We start from the raw sequence: 21,154 nt of genomic DNA on the forward strand, positions 1-21,154 counted from the left end.
TGCAACTGTGATCACAGAAACTTCGACAGTAGTGTAAATCGGGCCTAAGCATACACGTGGTACGCGCATGATACCTAGGGAAAAACAAAGCTTGTCGTACATTTTAATGCCATGCACTTAACGATGCAGGTGTTCGTAATTTTACATAATTCAATCGCATCTTAATTTTTCCTTGTTAGAACACTGGTATCAGTTCATATATAAAGATAATGATACAAATACGTAGAAGATGAACACCTGAATAATAGAACAGCCACATATTTAACCAATATTTTACAATGTTTTGAAATTTAAATTCCTATTATGTGTTTCAATTTCCATTATTACATTTTAAAAATTCTACAGATTTTGTTGCTGTATAACCTATTTATTCCTGGTAAAAAATTAGTCGAGTACTATTGCGAATGTTGCATTCTAATTGGCTATTCACTACCTACGAGCTTGTGAATATAGCGAGGAATAATCGTCTCTATCCTCACGATTGTTGTCCGGCAAGATTCTCTGTTGCAAATAAACAAAACGTTTGGAAATACCGGCCGTTCTCTGTCTAGTTTTCACTAAAACAATCATCTTCGCTTATTAAAGACAAGTTCTAATCCATCTCGCTTTCGAGTAGCGTACAACTTCAGTCCTCATTATTTTGAATAAATTTTCCTCGTCACCGACCACAACAATACATCGCCAACCGTCGGCGACATATGAGAACCAGGCCTCATGAGATGATAAACTTCATTATCAACTCGTCTATGGGCGCTTTCCATTAAGGGGCCAAAATAGTCAGACCGGTCGTATTTTGAATTGAAATAGAGTAGATCGTTCAAAAAAAAATATTCCAGTAATCTGTCTGTACTGAAATACAACAGGACAGGTCTGGCCGTTTTTACCGTATAAAGGAAAGCACCCTATGATTTGAATTACATTCGACGCGACCTGGGCATTAGACATTTATTTTGATACGTATACAAAAGCTACACAACTTTAATAAAGTTGATTTATTTTGGCAAGTCTACATGATCATCGCGTTTTACCATTTATCAAGTGACACAAACGTGCAAACAGTGGTGTAGGTATATGGTTCTCGGAATGCTTGCAATAATAGTTTGAAATTGAACGCCTAAAGGTAATGTTTTCATTCCAAAATCGCTATGAATTACTATTATTTTAACAATATTTTGTACTGAGATTATATAGATCTATATCAACAGAATATAAGGTGCATAGTATACGTTTCATTAAAATAAAATTACACTTCTTACTCTTATGATCAATCCATGGAAAAGGTCCCTATTTATATCACTTGTTGCAAATGTTCAATTATTTCTTGCATTGTCGGTCTTTGGCGCGGTTCCTTTGCTGTGCAAAGTTTTACCAAATCTTTGATCTCAGCATTTTGAATTCTTCTTATTTGATTCTGGATTCCTGCTTGGTCGGGAAGCTCACAAGTGTCCGTCTCACATACCAATAAACCGAAGCAGTAGACATCGATCTGTAGGATGATTTAAGGGAAGAAGATATACTTTCAATTATCTACCTTTTTATAAGCCTATACAACTGGCTTCTGCGACTGCGTGGTATGTTGTATGCTGCGTGGTGGTACACTGCAAAGCGTTAACCTGGGTCTTCCTTATTGAACTGACGAAGGCCCGGTTTAACGGATGGTATTTAATACTCACGTGGTGTTCCTACAAGCTAATTGTTTTAACTTTAAATTAATTAACATTTTTTCGCAAGCGGCAGTTTACGCAAAAATTCCGAATCTCGTAGCATGCATCATCGCCTCAAGACGCAAGTGCATTAGCCAATTAAATTGTCTGTTGAACCAGTTTTATATAACATATAATATTCTACTTAAACCATACTTAATACTCATTACCTTTGGGCTATGTTGACCTTGTCTGGCTTCTGGCGGGGCATAAACGACTGATCCTGGAAATGTTGTATTGCAGGCTTCCATAAAATTAGCTGAACCATAATCCGAAACCTTCGCTTTTCTTACTGCATTGTTCTCGATCATTAACAACACGTTGGCACTGCTGACATCACGGTGAATTATTGGGCTTGGTTTCTTTGAATGAAGGTAGTTGAGACCACGTGCGACATCCAAGGAAATTAATTTAATCTGCTGATAATCCAACCGCGACTCATTTTTTGCTTGTTCCTCGAGTAATGAGCGCAAAGAAATGTCCATCAGCTCTGTCACGATTAACAAATTTTTTTGATCATTTTTTGTCGCGCATAGAAACTGTAACAAATTTGGATGTCGACATTGTGCAGCGATGTTAATTTCTCGTTCCAGCAGTTTCATGTTATGCGGATTTAGAACAACTTGGAAATATTCCTTCACTGCCACTTCTGTTCCGTGACAATTTCCTTTATACACTTTTCCATAAGCACCTTTTCCTAGTTCAACACCAGTTGTTACTACTACTGTCCCACTTTCTGTTATGAAGCTGGACTTTGTGATATCTTGAAGTTGTTGGACTTCGATCTTCATGTTGTTTTTTTCTTGTTCCAACTTTTGCATAATATTTTTCTGAGTAGCATTTTCGTCTTGAAGTTGCTTAATTTCGTCGGCCATATCACTTTCGTCATGTTTATATTGTTGAATCTGCACCGCCATTGCACTTTTCTCTTGTCGAAGTTGCTTCATTCTGTTGGCTTGGTTGACTTTCTCTTGTTCTAATTTTCTATTTTTCGTCGCCATTGCATTTTTTTCTTGTCGGAGTTGTTTCATGCCGTTGGCTTGGTTGACTTTCTCTTGTTCTAATCTTCTATTTTTCGTCGCCATTGCACTTTGTTCTTGTCGAAGTTGTTTCATTCCGTTAGCTTGATTGAATTTCTCTTATATAATTTTCTTGTATGATTGCATGGCGACTTTAGTAATTATAATAACTTGTAGGTACACCACGTAAGTATTAAATACTGCAAAGCTTTCGGTCCGTTAACCCGGACCTTCATCATTGATTGCACTGATGAAGGTCCGGGTTAACGGACCGAAAGCTTTGCAGTATTTAATACTTACGTGGTGTACCTACAAGTTATTATAATTGAATTTCTCTTGTTCTAACTGTTTAATCTGCGCCACCATCTCACTTTTCTCTTGACGAAGTTGCTCAAATTCGTTTTCACTTTCTACTTTCTCTTGTTCTAATTGTGTAATCTGCGCCACCATCCCGCTTTTGTTTTGTCGAAGTTGCTCCAATTCCTGTCGAAGTTGGTCAATATCTTTCGCCTTTTTTCTCATGTCTTGACAAAATTGTTCAACCTTGGAGTCCATCGTACGTATTCCTTGTTGGAGTTGTTCGCTTATCTCAAGGTTAATTTGTTGAAAGTCACTGATAGTTTGATTTAATAGCTATAATAAAGAAGTTTTATAGTAAATTTCTACAGCTTATTACATAATTCCATATAACATAGTGAAAGTGACGACAATATCTTGCAATCTCGAAATATTTATGCGGTGAACTCAGGCCTAACGCCTTGTGTACATTTACTATAAACAATCTAAAAAGTTTGCCTTTGCCACATTTCAATCGATAATTAGCTTATTCAGTTCCATTAAACATTTACATTTAAACATTTGTCTCAAGAATAACGTAATGAACTAATACAAAAACAATATTCCTTATGTCATTTTCCATGGCGATATCACAATATTCAAAGACGGTTGTTCTGAAAAAGTGCATACGTTTGTACACTAACTAATAAAAATGGACCAAAATGTAAAGTGGTTTACCTCTCCATGAGTTTTTCTAGGAGTTTCCTTTCCATAATTGCTCCGAATGTTGCCTGATTTGAGGGTTTCCGGTTTTGGTTTAATCTCTGGCTTACGTAATTGGCTCCCCTGTGGGTATTGTGTCTTATCTTGAGGGCCTGGGAATAAAAAAATATTTGTGACTCCTTTTTTTGTTCTTGTAGTGGATAAACGGACATGTGTCACGAATTTTTGTAACAAAGCTTTCATTTTTCTGTTGTTTTTAATTTTTACTTTTCACTTATCTATAGAATCTTATGATGAGATACCCGCTACTGAATCGAAAGCGTCTGGTTGGGTCCACTTTATTGTCAACTTGTGACCTAACTTAACAATATTCAGCAGGTTAAGCGATTCTCTATACGAAATTACCTTCAGGATCTTTTGATTTGTCCTGTTTCTCATCTCCCTTTTTTTCCTCATTAGCGTCCTAAAAAAATCATGAATCAAAGAAACACATAAAAATTTATGGAATCAAAGAAACACATTTTATATGTACAGCACTTCGTGACATAGTTTTATAAAAATGACACTAAAGGAGTTTCCAAATGATCTAGACTGGTACAGGGAATTTAACAATGTTTATAAGGGTTTTCAAGGATTCCTCAAAACACTCAAAATTTCATTGCATGTTCACCCTATAATCATTTGTTTTTTAAGTACTGCAAATGTTTGATAAAGTCGCGAAATTACGGAGTTTACGATTCACGACGCAGCAGCTCGACGAACCGCTTGCAAAACAAAGAACTCCACACGCGAGACAATAGGTATGCATAATTTGTGGTCCAATGACAGCGTTGTCATTCTAACGACGCCCTCTAATACGGCTTCTCGATGACATGAAAGCAGCGGCAACGTGATAGCTGTTTGATAGCTTAAATGAAACTGCATCATCTAGACATCGGAAGTTCTAAGCACAATGGAAACGTTTGTATGTAATATTTAAATATATATATATATATTTATCACATACTTGTGCCTTTATCAGGGCGATAACAGGGTGACATAAAAACGATATCGTCACTGATATCGCTTTTTGTCACTGATATCGCTTTTTGTCACTGATATCGCTTTTTGTCCCACTGCATTTGCCGCTGTCAAAACAAAGATGGCTGACTCGAGCAGTTCGGGGTTTGTTTCAACCGATGTCGATTGCTTTATAGAAGAAAAAGAAGTATGTGATAAACAGGTTATCACACTCGGGACGAGGTGATATCAGTTTTATCGCTTTCAGTACGATATCATAAATGTCCCTCGTTCGCTGCGCTCACTCGTGACATTTATGATATCGTCCCTCAAGCGATAAAACTGATATCACCTCGCCCCTCATATGATAACCTATACATACATATATATATATATATATATATATACAATGAATTTGTAATAAATAAAATTTTAAAAGGTATGCAAATCATTAGTCAAAACATTAGTGGTTTTATTTTTCCGATACAACACTAGATCCACACTAGTGTTTCTAACTGATTTGCATATTTATCAATCTTATTTGTATGGGGTGTACAGGGTGTGTATGTAACCTAATTCACGAAATCTGGTTCGGCCGAGTATAAAATTCATTAATTATCCATAAATTTCACAAGATTATTTCAAAGTCCTGCCAGAATAATTAATTTTCCGTAATACAATTCAAACAAAATATTTTACTAGCGACGACGAGCTAACCGCGTCGTGGATCGTAAACTCCTTAATATTATTAGACGACTCCCTAACTGATCGGAACTCTTGCTTTTCGTTTATTTCTTCGCCTTGTTGTGTTCTAAAAAATGGAGTGTAAAGTTAGATGTAGCACAAATGCTTATAAATTTTGAATAAATTTTCCGCTGATAAAACGCATAAAAAATATGACCTTGGCCTTGTTTGGCCTAACTAACAGGTATCAAATGTTTTGTGAGTAATTCTCATGTGTATAAATAAAAATAAATAATACAAATAAAACTCAGATATCTGCTGCACAGGATAGACTTCTTCAGTAGGTGTGAACTAATTTAACTAACATAATTTGTCCTAAGAAGTAATTATAATGTGGAGCGTGTGATACTGTGAAAGATCTCTCTAAATTCGACTTGGGAGAAGAAGTATTTTTTTCAAGTCTTGATTTACTAAATATTCAAATGCAAACAACGAGATTACCTACCTTATTAATTCCAGTATCACTGTTCCCAACGTATCCCGAATGTCGTCCCTAGCGTTATTTTCTGAATTCCTATCATTTACCTGCCATTAAATGAAATTGAGAAATAACAGCTCTTCTTCAGTACAATGATATATACTTGTAATGGTAATGGTGATGGTAATGGTAATGGTAATGGTAATGGTAATGGTAATGGTAATGGTAATGGTAATGGTAATGGTAATGGTAATGGTAATGGTAATGGTAATGGTAATGGTAATGGTAATGGTAATGGTAATGGTAATGGTAATGGTAATGGTAATGGTAATGGTAATGGTAATGGTAATGGTAATGGTAATGGTAATGGTAATGGTAATGGTAATGGTAATGGTAATGGTAATGGTAATGGTAATGGTAATGGTAATGTAATGGTAATGGTAATGGTAATGGTAATGGTAATGGTAATGGTAATGGTAATGGTAATGGTAATGGTAATGGTAATGGTAATGGTAATGGTAATGGTAATGGTAATGGTAATGGTAATGGTAATGGTAATGGTAATGGTAATGGTAATGGTAATGGTAATGGTAATGGTAATGGTAACGGTAATGACAGTTCGAACAAAATGTTTTGTGATAAAGATTTGTATGCTTGTACGTGTGCGACTGCGTGGTTCAATATTTCCTGTTACTGTCCTAAACTTCAAAAATTTAAATTTTCCACCGTGGCACCCTCGGGTGATAATTGTAAATTGTTTGCAAATCTCCTGTTGTTGCACAGGGATGGGGAGTAACAGCATCCATGAATTAAGCAAACCCTGAGCAACATGCGAGAGTCATGCATATTCGCCAAGCTAATCTTGACCACCATATATGCTTTTTTCATCGAAATAGAAAAGCACAATACCATCATAGAAGAGGGCAAGTCCTCTTGCACTGATCATGGTCCGGGTTTGCGGACCGAAAGCTCTGAAAAACTAAACTTATGGGTTTTTTCCATAAACAAACGTACAAAATAGAATTCTGTTCCCATCGTGGAATAGTCCTTATGTCTTGGGCGGTTATTGGTTTTTGGCATTTAATTTATTTTTTCCTGTTTTTCAAAAACTTACTCCACGATAGTTCTTTTTATATAACAATGCCAAATCTTGGATCCTTCCACTTGCGTGAATTGCTTATACAATTGAAAATACAAAATTGTAAAGGCCAAGTACAAGATTTATGTATAGATTATAGAAGCTGAAGAAAGATAGGTAGTGCCATCGTCCAGGGACAGTCATCGCTCGTTCAAAACTATACGCCAACATGCACTTCAAATATCAATTTTTATTTACTACATGTGTTGTCCATTGACCTTCTCAAAGTGTTTATAGATCCTTTTTATATAAGGATTTTAAGCTGTTTTCAATTAATCTGAATGCTAAATTCAAATGAGGTTACTGATTTGGCTGCATTTACCTCAACACCTATCGGTAGTTCTTCAGCTGTTTCGCCATCTGGTGGATGGCGCCTGATGGCTGCTCCGCTGAAGAAGTTGATTAAATCAAGCACCTTTGGCTCTCCACGTTCCTCTTGAACCTCTGGCAAACTCATAAGGTCAATTTTGTAATTATTCACAGAGAACAGCTCTATAAACCATAGGAAATAATCAGGAATGTATTGCAAAAATCTGCTCTATTTGACTATAAAAAATATTAAAAATAAGGCAATATATTAAGTGAAAGTTCCAGTTTCCACTAGGTGGAATTTTCCGACGGTCGTCTGCGGTTTCTGTCGGTCGACCGCAACCGAACCGCAACCGCAGTGTTATGCCTGTTGCAGTACTTCGGAGGTGATAATTAGTTTAATCTATTTCTCTTCTCACGAAGGACTCTCGAAGACCCGGCGCAGTGTGCTCATTAAGTATCTTCTGTATCTTGTACATTAATACTGACTTGACACCAAATGAAATATCATATTTTGTTACTGTTAAGCCACTCTTACTACACGGAACTAAAATCTTTGCAACTTGTCTCTCAGCAGTTTACCACAAGTATCCTAAAGGGGCGAGCAGTAATCAAAGTAGGGCTGCATAAGACTTTTATAAATAGCTTCTAGGGTATGCCTTGGAACAAAGGGTTTTATATTGTTCTTTTTGTGATATAAAACGGAAAGCATGTGATAAATATATAAAGCAATATACTGTGGCCACTGATCTGAAATAAGACTGGATAACGCATCTACAGAAGGCAAAAGTGAAGCCGGAAGTGATCCGCATTTTTTGCTTTGTTCACGTCTCTATCCGGCCCAATTTTACAATCACAAACATAGAAGCATATGAGAAGAAATTTGAGCAAAAAATTTGGAATATTTCGACTTCATAACATTTTTGCTCAAATCTCTTCTTGTATGCTTCTATGTTTGTGATTGTAAAATTGGCTCGGATAGAGACGTGAAGAAAGCAAAAAACGCAAAAAACTACGGTTCTGTGATAGAAATCTATATTAAATGATACGAAAGTGGGGCCTTTGAATCGGGTGGCAGCCGGATCACTTCCGGCTTCACTTTTGCCTTCTATAGATGTCTTATTTCAGATCAGTGACTGTGACCCCACGTGGTCAAATATCGCAAATTCCGCTTGCTACTTTAGCCAATCAGGTTGCAGGAAATGCAAGGATTCTGTTGATTTTGTAAAGATGTAAATTGAGGTATTTTGACATTGGTGTTTTGTTGTGATTATTTGGTTTTGAAAAATTTTCTTTTCTCTCGGGTTCTTGAACTTACTCTATAACATAATTGGTATTTTAATGTAACTCGAATTTGAGAGTATACTGCATTATATAATCGCATTAAATTAGTTCTACCTATTACTAAAATAGCCCAATGATAATATATACATAAATATGAAATATATCATCATCGAGATGATGGTGTTCCATTCTCGTAATACCTAAGTTCAGCACTAGATATCGTGGACCCGTTGGAATTTTCTGACGACATGCAATTATACTTCCTATAACTGAACTGGATTTTAAGCATTTCCTGCTTGTAAGGGCGGTCGGCATCAACTAACAGGCATTATTGCATTTCACAACTGTGATTTCACGCACTTTAGTAGCAAATAAGAAACGTGTGCCATCTCATAGCCTCACCATGCCATGCATTGAAACAGCAGTAAATCAGTGATCATGTCTGCGTATTAATTGATAAACAGTTATTTTTCGAAGTGACGAAGCTATGCCTTCATGATTTATACTGAATAACAAACCATATTTAACATTCATTTCAAATTACAGCCTTGCCTCAAAACCTGCAGAAGTACTTTAAATTAATAAAGAATATAGCTAGTTATCTTCTTAGTGCCGTCGAAGTTATGCCTTTATGTTTTATACTGAATAACAAACCATATTTAAAATTCATTTAAAATTACACTCTCGTCTTACAATATAGCTAGTTACCTTCTTAGTTCCCTCGAACGCACCTGAATGAAAGTAACCTTGAGAACTTTGAGGAAGACTTTCGAGCTGCAACCTACAGCACTTTCCGTAGATACATATCTAGTCATAGAATACTTGGAAACAGTCTAATTTCTGGGGATTTGAGATACCTCAACACAAAAGGGAGTGGTAATTTATGCGCCCCACTGTGCTGTTTAAACAATTCTTGCATATTTAGAAATAATCAGAGTTTTGTTTCGTGAACAGACATGCCGCTGTGTTCGTCGTTTTTGCTAGAAAATAGGTAATTACGAACTGTCTCATAACTATGTGTGGAATGAAAAACTTATTCTTGTTGTAATCTTGTTCTATTGTACAATGAATATTTTCTTAGGAACTTCACTTTTTAAAGTGTGCAGTCCGTTATGCCATACTGGTCAAAATGATGTAAAAACTCCAAACCCAAATTTCGTGCTACCTCGACAGCATAATGGCATAAAATGAGCCGAAACGATGTTATGGATACAAACTAATTTAGTAGTGCATGGGGTCAAAAATGTAAACAATTTAATCGTAGTTTTCATTACTACATGGTTCGATCTCCTTTTTAATTTAGATCGCGTATTGCATAAATTGCTATTTTGCAGTATACTTCAAGTCTATAGCCCGATCCAATTTTTCATATATCTGACGTTTGGAATGAAATCTGTCATTAATAGAGCAGAACTGCATTAATTGGCTTTAGTTGATCTGCGTATATAAATTTCAAGACACAGACTATATGAAACATCCATTTGACAAAATTGAATCACCTGAACACACCTTTATTCACTGTATCATATTTCCTTATATAGCTACATAGAAGGAACTCAAACTTACTTGGTTTTCAGATACAATTATTTTTCACTAACAAAAGTAGGGAAATATCAGTGTTTATATATGTCTCTAAATTAACATAGTTATATGCATCTAAATTATGCAAGGAATGCGCTATATCTGGCTAGAAAATTTAATACGCAAGTGCATGTTTTTTGAGTCACAGACAGTATGCAAATTTGGGAAATGTGTTAACGTAGTCGGCTGCAAAACCTCTAAAACTTTTATACATTCGTATACGTGTATCTGAGCAACTCGAGGTTATTTAATAATCACTGATGCAGAGTGCAGAAACATTCAGCCAGTAGCATGTGCAGAGTTCTCCGATTAATAGTCTTCAAAACCATGTCAAGCTATTGTCACTGTTGTAAATATTCAATTACTTGTTGCATTGTTGGTCTTTGCTTTGGATCCAGAGATGTGCACTGTTTTACAAGATCTCTGATATCAGCATCCTTAATTCTCCGTAATTTTTTATTTATTTCGCGTGGAGAGGGAAGCTCACGAGTATACATCTCGCTCACCAGTAAACCATAAGAGAATACATCAATCTGTGACATAAAGGAAGATAGTATAATATATGTATATTAATACTAAGGCACGATTGCATCTAAAAATACGGACAAACATATATGTTCTGAGTACGGGCGTCAGGGGACGACCTTAATTTGATTTACATTAATTGTTCTCATATATTGATTCAGTATTTTCAATAAAATTTTTGCCAATTTCTGCATGTATCGCCATGCAAATAAAGCTAGTCGTAGTTGCGTTCGGTGGGCGTTTCAGAGGTCGTTAAACATTGCTTATTGCCCAATCAACAGTTTAACAGTCTAATCTAATTTACCAGTTCGTCCGTTTAGGGGCAATTGAAAATAATTACCGCAGATATCAAATCTTCGCTAAGGATATGACAGGGAGGAAAACATAGCTTAATAAAAGAATTGGGTAATTTGCGTGATATATATTCAATGGAATATTTTTAATGCAATATTTTCACCTCCGTTATTTAAATGAAATACTCGAAGATTGTACTACTTTTGGAATATTTTATGTTCCTTTATTTACCTTTGGGCTATGTTGACCTTGTTCGACGTCAGGTGGGGAGTAAGCGGCTGCTCCTGGGCATTTTGTATTGCACGCTTCCATAAAATTAGCTGAACCATAATCTGATATCTTGGCTTTTCTTACTGCGTGGTTCTCGATCATTAACAACACGTTGGCACTGCTGACATCACGGTGAATTATTGGGCTTGGCTCCTTTGAATGAAGATAGTTTAGACCACGTGCGACATCCAAGGAAATTAATTTAATCTGCTGATAATTGAACCGCGATTTTTTTCTTGTTTGTTCCTCGAGTAATGAGCGCAAAGAAGTGTCCATCAGCTCTGTCACGATTAACAATCGATTATTACCAGTTTTCGTTGCGCATAGGAATTGCAGTAAATTGGGATGACGACATAGTGCTGCGATGTTAATTTCTCGTTCAAGCAATTTCATATTATGCGGAGATATAAGAATTTCATAAAATTCCTTAACTGCCACTTCTGTTCCGTGGTAATTTCCTTTGTACACCGCTCCATAAGCACCTCTTCCTAATTCAACACCAGTTGAAACTATTACTGTCCCACTTTCTGTTACAAAGCTTGACGTTTTGCTATGTTGAAGTTGTTGAATTTCAATTTTCATGGTGTCGTTTTCTTCTTTCAGTTTCTTAGACTCGTCCTGGATTTTCTGAATTCGAAACCTCATTCCATCAATTTCTTCCTTGTTTTGGCGAATCTGTTTTTCCTTGAAAGCGTCTTCTTTTCGAAGTTTCTCAATTTCGTTGGCCATCTCAGTTTTCTCTTCACTAAGTTGTTGAATCTGGGCTCCCATCCCTTTATTTTCTTGTTGAAGTTGCTCAAATTTGTTCTTCTTTTGAGTTTTCTCTTGACTAAGTTGTTGACTCTGAGTTGCCATCTCACTTCTCTCTTCTCGAAGTTGCTCAATTTCGATAGCCATATCAGCTTTCTCTTTATCAAGTTGTTGAATCTGGTTTGCCATCTCACTCTTCTCGTGTTGAAGTTTCTCAATTTCGTTGGCCATTTCAGTTTTTTCTTGTTTACGTTGTTGAATCGGGGTTGCCATCTCACTTCTCTCTTGTTGAAGCTGACGAAGCAGATCGCCTACAAAACATCGTAATATCCGTATCTCCGTTTCAGGGTAGGTTACAAACGTTTCATTCAACAATTTCCCATTTTCTATTGCTGTGTATAATAATACACAATTTTATAAACCTTGGGAACCTGAGGGCCGGTTGTTCGAAAGGCGGTTAGCTTAAACGGTGGATAAGCCAAAGTTTAAAAATACCCTCATGCTTCTTGTGAATGCCTGAACCTGCATTTTATGCATTATTTCATTGAAAATTAAGCTATTTACATCGAAATATTTCAGCTTATTTGTCCAATAAAGAGATAATTTTCTTTTCCATTTTGAACTTATCCGCCGTCTCGAACAACCGCGTTTCGAACAACCGGCCCCTGTAGGGTTAATGGCTAAACAGAGAACTTTTACCGGTTATGCGTGAGCCATGCCCAAATTGGGCGAATTTACGATAGACATAATTTAATATCAAACTATAAAGGTTTTTATAGACCAAAATATACGTTTAAAGTATCTTCTATACTTTGCTATACCTTCAAACGCAGGACTGCTTGGGAAAAGTATATACGTTCTCGTTATATTTTTCTAATATAATTCATCATGTGTGCCTATATTTTTTGCTATTTGCACCGGAAGTTAACTATAACTTTACCTCGAATGGGTGGTTTTGGTTTGGGCTTAGGTTTTTTCTTCTCCAAATCCTAAAACAAAGATTCACTTTTATTTCAAAAACTAAACACAACACTAAAACAATAAAAGAGCGAAAGAGGTGAAGAACAAACGTAAGAAAACATGGAAAACTAAACGGAAAAACAGAGAAGTTGCTTGAGAAAATACACATTCACTAAAAATTACCGACGAAACGTTTTTAGAAGCACCCCTCTATTTATCAAGAGATCAGCAAACAGAGGCCATGCAAGTTTGATATGTTGAGCCTATTTATCTTTTTGATAAAATTTGAAAGTCGATCTTCAAAAAAGCTGTATTGCATTGGAATCAACTTGCTTCTAAAATATTCAAACTGGTTTTTAAGTTCTGGTTCTAATTGTTATTATGGAGTATTAAATATTTCACTAAAATAAAATGTTGTAAAAGCAGTGACCTTAGTTGGTTTTCCATCACTTCCTGTTGGCACGTCGTTAAAACGATTGATTAAACCTGATATCCTGCTTGACGGTATACCCTTCGGCCTATTTTCTGGCGAAGACATACTGTTAATTTCACTGTTTACTCCGAGATAACCGCTTGATCTATAAGTTTTCGAAAAACGAAGAGATTATACTTAATTAAACTAAAATACAGTTTTAATTACACGATTTCCTGCCTTTACAGGCGGTCGTCGGCTAATTGCATTAGTGTCGCGTTTTACTATAGTATAGGCTAGTATTTGAAACGTGTATGCCTGGCATAGCTTTTAAACCTTAAAATAAAAACATTCAACCATGCATGTTTGCTTGTTGAAAGTAATCTTTCAAAGTCTCGATATTATACAAGATTCTAAATCAATCATAAAACCAGCATATACCAAAATCCGTGAGTTTCACTATCAAACTGACCTACAGAAGTACATGTTTCATCCCTTATACACTGGATATAGCAAAAGCGAGGGACATACCTGGCTGAAAGTTTCCTTTAAAGATTTAAGAAGCACTGTCGAAGATGCTACCTACAAATACAGTACCCTCTGCAGATAAATGTTTAATCATGCATAACTTGAAAACACAGTCTAATTTCTAAGGATTTGAGATACCTCAACACAAAAGGCAGTGCTAATTTTGATTTCACACTGTGCTGTTTAAAGCATTCTTGCATATTTAAAGTGGAAAAAAATATAATTGGGAATGTACAAGATTCTTGAAGGTATAATTATGTAAAAGCGTATTTTGTTCGCATCTTCGCTAGAATGATGGAGAAATACGGTTGACTGCCTACCCCTGAAAATCGACTTGTCATTAGGGTTAGGGTTAGGGTTAGGGTTAGTTAACCGGGTTATTAGAGTTTGTGTGTGCAAATAAAGTATGAAGCTATGCATGTAAATAATAGTTTAGTAGAATTACGTGTATATTATACTTTAAAACTAGACAGAGGTAAATCAATGAGTTATTAGGAAAAGTAACCTGGCAGCCAAAGCATAAAGATATTTGTACAATTATTGCACTGCTGAGAACGTCACGCTAAACACTCATAAGGTTATGGGGGTGACTATTTTAATGTACAGCCTGTTCGCAGGTAATTCGACCTGGTTTCACTTATAATCTCGGTAATGCGTCAACAGGCCGTACCAGGCAACTTTGCTCTCGTGTTGGCAGAGCGAAAACTCTGGCAACGATGTAGGGAAGGAAAAACACACACAATGACACAAGTACCACAAGAAAACAGTCTCTGGATTATCTTTTTTAGTACCAATTTCAAGGTAGTTTCACTTTACTGGTTGCCTTCTGGATGTGTATCTAATGATTACTCCAGTCTATTGCGAAAGCACAGTCTACACTGAAATTCCCTGCTGTTCAAGAAAATATTCTAAACTTTGACCACAGCAAAGTCCGCGCAATCATAACAGCATGAATCCGTGGAAATATTAACGTCATTCTAATGGGAATCATTAAGCAAAAAACTGTTTGAAATCAGTTTGTGTTGCCGTTTAGTTTGCTTTATCCGTTTATCTGCTGCCTTGGTAATCGGTGAGGCTATAAAATCGATATATATATAAGGGCCCACTGTAATTGGTGTACACTGTTGTGGTGTCCCTGCCAATTGATTGTTACAATTGGCGAATTTCAATAAATAAATAAATAAAAATAAATAGATTCGACAAGTGCAAGTGCATGGCATAAAAAGGCGGAATATAGTTTCATTATTAAAAGTGATTAAGAGTGATTTAGAGTGGCTATAGAGTCGATATAAAGTGGACAAGTGTCTTGGCATAAACAAGGTGGTATATAGTTTCATTAACAACGTTCTTCGCCTGGTATACATTGTATATTACTTGTATTTCATATAGTTAACCTTCGCTATGGCAAGAACAGAAACCTTGCATGTCAACTGAACGATAGAGTCATCCTCGTTCGGTTTCAAAACATTATTTCTATACTAGTTCTTTGGTTTCGTTTTGTGACGGAGTTAAATTACACACGAACACTTGCGCAATTATAAAAATATAACATAACATATACAACAAGATGCCTGCTCTGGCGTAACCCCGGCGTGCAGCGCACGTGCCAGTCTTTTCAATACAAAGCTTCTGAACATAAACACTACAGTTCATATTTATTTGGATGCCTTGGCCTTGCGAACCTAAATGTTGTTCGATATTCAGACAGCATATCGTACTAAGTTTAAAAGCCTAAAAGATATAGAAGTTCAAAAATGTCAATAAACCAAATGCTTACATTACGGACATATGTCACATGACTTTCACTTCTGGAAATACTGGGATTCGTGCTTATGTTAAAAATAGGCATGCCCTCAAGGAGTACGTAAGGATTTGCAATCTTGTCAGTTTTATAATGCAAGAATTATATTTCAGCATTTTTAAAGACGAATAAAACGACAAACGCGCAACGAAATTGTTCCAATGCTTTCGTTACAATCAATTACAATTTCTAAATTTCCACGAGTGGAAAATGGACAATAGGTATCCATATATTTTCCTTATTAAATGGACACGCCACAGTGGCATAAAGAAGGCGGAATATAGTTTCATTATTAAAAGTGATTAAGAGTGATTTAGGGTGGATATAGAGTCGATATAAAGTGGACAAGTGCTAGGTCTTGGTATAATAAACAAGGTGGTATATAGTTTCATTATCGACGTATACTTTGCCAGGTATGTATTGTATATTACTTTTATTTCTTTATGGTCAACCTGAACAGAAACCTTGCATGTTAACTGAGCGATAGGGTCATCCTCGTTCGGTTTCAAAACATTTCCATACTACCTCTTTAGCTTTCGTTTTGTGGGTTAAATTACACGCGGAAACTTATAAAAATATGACATAACATATACATCAAGATGCCTGCTCTGGCGTTAACTCCGTAACGCGTGTGCCAGTCTTTTCAATATAAAGCTTCATGAACATAAACACTACAGTTCATATTCATTTAGAAGCGCTGCAATCTTAAATGTTGTTCGATATTCAGACAGCACATCGTACTTTAATTAAAAAGCATTGAAATTCAACATACGGAAGTTCACTGCTGGAACTTGTGCATGCTTATATTAAAAACTTGCAACGTAAGCGGATTTTCGCATTTTCGCAACATACCGGCCAAATATGCAATGTTTAAATATGAAAGGTCAACTGAATTTATCAATTATTGACGTAATGAAACAGTGGTGAATCAGTGTATCTCCTTATTTTTTATCCAGTGACCTATGTTAAAATTTTCTGTAATGCTAACTGCTGCATTATTTATTTTATTTATTTTTATTTTACCAATGAACCATTCCCCGATAAAAACTAAATTTGAAACTAAGAAATTAAAAATCCAGATTTCAAAATGTTGCAAAGTCTGAAAAGTATCACCATTCGAATTTCAATTGGCAAATTTTGTATAAATTAGAATTATACGTGCGAAAAAGCGTTACGTGATTTGAAGGTGGAGGAACACCAAAATATTTGAAATATTTGAAACGAACCTAGAGGCACCTCAACGATTCCGTGACCATTATCTCATCATTAGAGAGACCGCACAGCAGAAGAAACTATAGGGGGCATCATGGCCTCCTTCAGTTTTAGTATGCCCCCCCCCCCCCCACACACACACTTTAAACAGGCTCTAAAGTCTGTATTACTGTGTGAAGAACAAATATATATGACCGAAGCAATATATTTGCATGAATTTTGTATGCATGCTGATGTTTTCATTTAGACCGTCGTATACCACGGACGTTATGTCAGGGTCACAAAATGAGGGACCTAGTCATGGTGTATGGCGCTTACCATTTCTTTCCGGAATAAGAAAACGAAAATTGCGGCGAAATCGACTAGAACAAGAGAACAGCGATTTGAACAATGAAATTCAGCGACTTCGGAACGAAGGAAATCAGATGAGCGATTTAGTTCAAGAACTCCGAGAACGTCTTGCTGCCAAGTGCCACGAAGTTCACCAACTTCAAGAAGATAAGAATGAGATAAATAATGAAATTGTTATGGATCGAGAATCGTTCACAGAGAAAAGCGAAGATATCAGATTATGGTTCAGCTAACTTCATGGATATGTGCAGCACATCAAATCCAGGAGGAGTCCTTTACGCCGCACCTGACGCAAACCAAAATTCACAAGACCCAAAGGTAATCAAAGTATAACTGAACTAAATCAGAGTTGACTCATCGTTCTGTATCGAGTTCCAGCGTGGCTGTCTTTTCAGCCATGGTAAATCTGTTTTTATTTTAATTTTTAATCCGTTAAAGGGATAATGTTCCCGTTTTTCCACAAAGATCGATCTCTTCAGCTATGGAATTCTGGTCTGTGAGATGGCAATTTGTGAACAGCCTGATCCCAAAAATGGAAAAAATTAAAGGGAAAGACCGTGAACGTTTGGCTTAATAAAGGTGGATAGAATCGATCTTGCCTTTCGAGTAGGGTGCACTTCAGTCAATGAATTAAGTGTAATATTTGAGGGGATATTTTGGACATAGGGACGTATCAAAAAGTACTATTTTGTAAGGAATTTGCAAGAATATTTCAAGAGCTTGGGAAAAAAATGTCCTTAAAAAAAGGAAAACAACAAAGCATTTAGGAAATTTCCATAAAATAGTTGTGGAAGCACTGCATGGTTTAGTTTGCTGCCTTTTTAATTGCTGTCCTTGACAGATCTGAAACGGGTTGTTTTTTATTCTCTCGGGTTATTCTTTTATGTTACGTTATTCTTCACAATTAAAAGTGATTTAGAGTGGCTATAGAGTCGATATAAAGTGGACAAGTGCTAGGTCTTGGCATAAACAAGGTGGTATATAGTTTCATTATCGACGTACTACGCAAGGTATGCATATTGTTTATTACTTGTATTTCGTTATAGTTAACCTTCACTATGGCAGGAACAGAAACCTTGCATGTTAACTGAGCAATAGGGTCATCCTCGTTCGCTTTCAAAACATTATTTCTATACTAGCTCTTTGGTTTCGTTTTGTGACGGAGTTAAATTACACACGAACACTTGCGCAATTCTAAAAATATGATATAACATAAACAACATGATGCCTGCTCTGACGTAACTCAGGCGCGCACGTGCCAGTCTTTTCAATGCGTTTTATGAGAGTAAAAGATGAGTTTATCGACAAAATTATGTTTCTATAATGTTTGAAAAACGTCTTAATTAACAGAAGAATAACAGCGAGTAACTAACAAATAGATCTGATGCCTGTCTGGGCAATTTTTTACCAGATTTTTTTATCCTCATTTGAACATAATCATTTTAAATACATTGATGACGTGAAAAAAACAAGCAAAACTACACAGGTCTTCTTTGGTTTACCAGTGTATATCTTGTTCTGATTAATTCGCGTATTTCAGCTATATCGCCCCTCTACAGGGTGTCTCAGAAAAACACGAAATAAAATTAAAAACATACCTTTACAGACCTTTCTTCAGTTCATACCAGCAATATTCTTAAAATTAAAATCAGTGATCAAAATCAAAATTTGCCTGATTAAAGGGAAAATGAAGCAAATTTAAATTTATTTGAGTTTTAATGCGTGTATACGCGGAAAAAAGATTGTCTATTCAATTCTCAGTGGTGAATTGAAAGAATCGAATGTGGTTTTTCATTTTCATTCATTCATTCATAAAATTTATTTAACCACGCTAGCCATACACAACATGGGCAATTTTAACACAGGATTATCTGGTGATTTTTAGCCATTAATTATGACACGAAAAAATATATTTGTCAGAAAGTTAGATAGCTTCTAACTATAAAACTAAATTTGAAACTAAGAAATTAAAAATCCAGATTTCAAAATGTTGCAAAGTCTGAAAAGTATCGCCATTCGAATTTCAATTGGCCAATTTTGTATAAATTAGAATTATACGTGCGAAAAAGCGTTACGTAATTCGAAGGTGGAGGAACACCAAAATATTTGAAATATTTGAAACGAACCTGGACACCTCAACGATTCCGTGACCATGATCTCATTATTAGATGGATCGCACAGCAGAAGAAACTATAGGGGGCATCATGGCCTCCTTCAGTTGTAGTCTCCCCCCCCCCACACACACACACTTTAAACAGGCTCTAAAGTCTGTATTACTGTGTGAAGAACAAATATATATGACCGAAGCAATATATTTGCATGAATTTTGTATGCATGCTGATGTTTTCATTTAGACCGTCGTATACCACGGACGTTATGTCAGGGTCACAAAATGAGGGACCCAGTCATGGTGTATGGCGCTTACCACTTCTTTCCGGAATGAGAGAACGAAAATTGCGGCGAAATCGACTAGAACAAGAGAACAGCGATTTGAACAATGAAATTCAGCGACTTCGGGACGAAGGAAACGAGATGAGCGATTTAATTCAAGAACTCCGAGAACATCTTGCTGCCCAGTGCCATGAAATTCACCAACTTGAAAAAGATAAGAATGAGATAAATAATGAAATTCGGCGACTTCGAGAAGATGCTAAGTCTCGCTACCACATAGAAGAAACATCTGTGGCATTTTCAACTAACGATGTTCTCGGAAAAGGCGCTTATGGTGCTGTTTTCAAGGGATATTTTTATGGATCCAAAGTAGCAGTTAAAGAATACCACGAAGTTATTACATCTGATTATAACTTGCAAATTCTTCAACGTGAAGTATATATCGCATCGCAATGTCGTCATCCGAATTTACTACAGTTTATATGCGCGTCGAGGAATGATCAAAATCGTTTGTTAATCGTGACAGAAATGATGGATACGACTTTACGTGCGTATATTGAGGGACGTGCAAGAGATGGTTCGTGCCTAGAGAACGAGGAGCTTAAATTAATCTCCTTAGACGTGGCCTGCGGTCTCAACTACCTTCATTCAATGAAACCAAACCCGATAATCCACCGTGATATCAGCAGTGCCAACGTATTGTTATGGATCGATAATTGTTCACCAAGAAGAGCGAAGATATCAGATTATGGTTCAGCTAACTTCATAGATATGTGCAACACGTCAAATCCAGGAGCGGTCCTTTACGCCGCACCTGAAGCAAGCCAGGCGTCACAAGACCCAAAGGTAACAAAAATAGAACTAAATTAATGACTCATTGTCATGCTGCTGCATATGACAATCGTTCATGGCTTCGTAGGATTGTTTTGACGGAATAATCGATCGTACGGCTTTTTTATCGAGTCGCATCGTGGCTGCTTTTTCAAATGACACTCAGCAGCATAATTGCTCCATCGCCTGCCTAAAATAGAAACGTAAAATTCATGACGTTTTCACCTAAGGGTCTTCTTTTCTTCATAAGAGTAAGTAAATATACTGTATACCTGACGTATCGAAAAGTGTTTACACTTGGTAGACGCGTCTTCAAGAGGTTTACGCCCGTCGTTAGTGAAATATTTTAAATCACCATAAAATCGGATTTGAAGGTTTAAATGCTATACCTATTTTTTTTAAATGAGATGAACTACAAGTCACCCATGTTTGTGAACGAGTCCTTTTGAGGTGATATAGGACAGAATACATTTGTTACGTGCGTTTTCCACAAACGTTTTGTACATTATGTGTACCAAAGAACTCGTTCTACCTACACAAACCAAACGATTTAACTAGGTGGTTGATGTAATAGAATATTTCGAAGCATGTGCAGTCTTGTTCTCAAATAAACCAGGCGATAATAACTCGCTCTT

General features: G+C 36.3%; 3 protein-coding genes across 3 annotated transcripts; 1 reads left to right on the forward strand and 2 right to left on the reverse strand.

Moving 5' to 3' along the window:
* Nucleotides 1-1,288: 1,288 nt before the first annotated feature.
* LOC114523931 (probable serine/threonine-protein kinase DDB_G0271682) lies at nucleotides 1,289-2,818 on the reverse strand. Its single transcript, XM_028544996.1, has 2 exons — nucleotides 1,874-2,818; nucleotides 1,289-1,486 (listed from the first exon to the last, which is right to left on the reverse strand). Exons 1-2 carry the CDS (start codon nucleotides 2,816-2,818, stop codon nucleotides 1,289-1,291), a joined length of 1,143 nt encoding a protein of 380 aa, XP_028400797.1.
* A 7,717-nt stretch (nucleotides 2,819-10,535) lies between these two features.
* Nucleotides 10,536-13,531, reverse strand: LOC114523932 (probable serine/threonine-protein kinase DDB_G0271682). Its single transcript, XM_028544997.1, has 4 exons — nucleotides 13,424-13,531; nucleotides 12,974-13,022; nucleotides 11,245-12,425; nucleotides 10,536-10,727 (listed from the first exon to the last, which is right to left on the reverse strand). The coding sequence occupies exons 1-4, from the start codon at nucleotides 13,529-13,531 to the stop codon at nucleotides 10,536-10,538; spliced, it is 1,530 nt and encodes a 509-aa protein (XP_028400798.1).
* Nucleotides 13,532-18,272: 4,741 nt separating this feature from the next.
* LOC114523933 (probable serine/threonine-protein kinase DDB_G0281745) lies at nucleotides 18,273-20,558 on the forward strand. Its single transcript, XM_028544998.1, has 2 exons — nucleotides 18,273-18,307; nucleotides 19,652-20,558. Exon 2 carries the CDS (start codon nucleotides 19,674-19,676, stop codon nucleotides 20,556-20,558), a length of 885 nt encoding a protein of 294 aa, XP_028400799.1. The 5' UTR covers nucleotides 18,273-18,307; nucleotides 19,652-19,673.
* The last annotated feature ends 596 nt before the right edge of the window (nucleotides 20,559-21,154 follow it).

Source organism: Dendronephthya gigantea, unplaced genomic scaffold, assembly GCF_004324835.1.
Source record: "Dendronephthya gigantea isolate DGI-Jeju-01 unplaced genomic scaffold, DenGig_1.0 000029F, whole genome shotgun sequence".
NCBI classification, from domain to species: Eukaryota; Metazoa; Cnidaria; class Anthozoa; order Malacalcyonacea; family Nephtheidae; genus Dendronephthya; species Dendronephthya gigantea.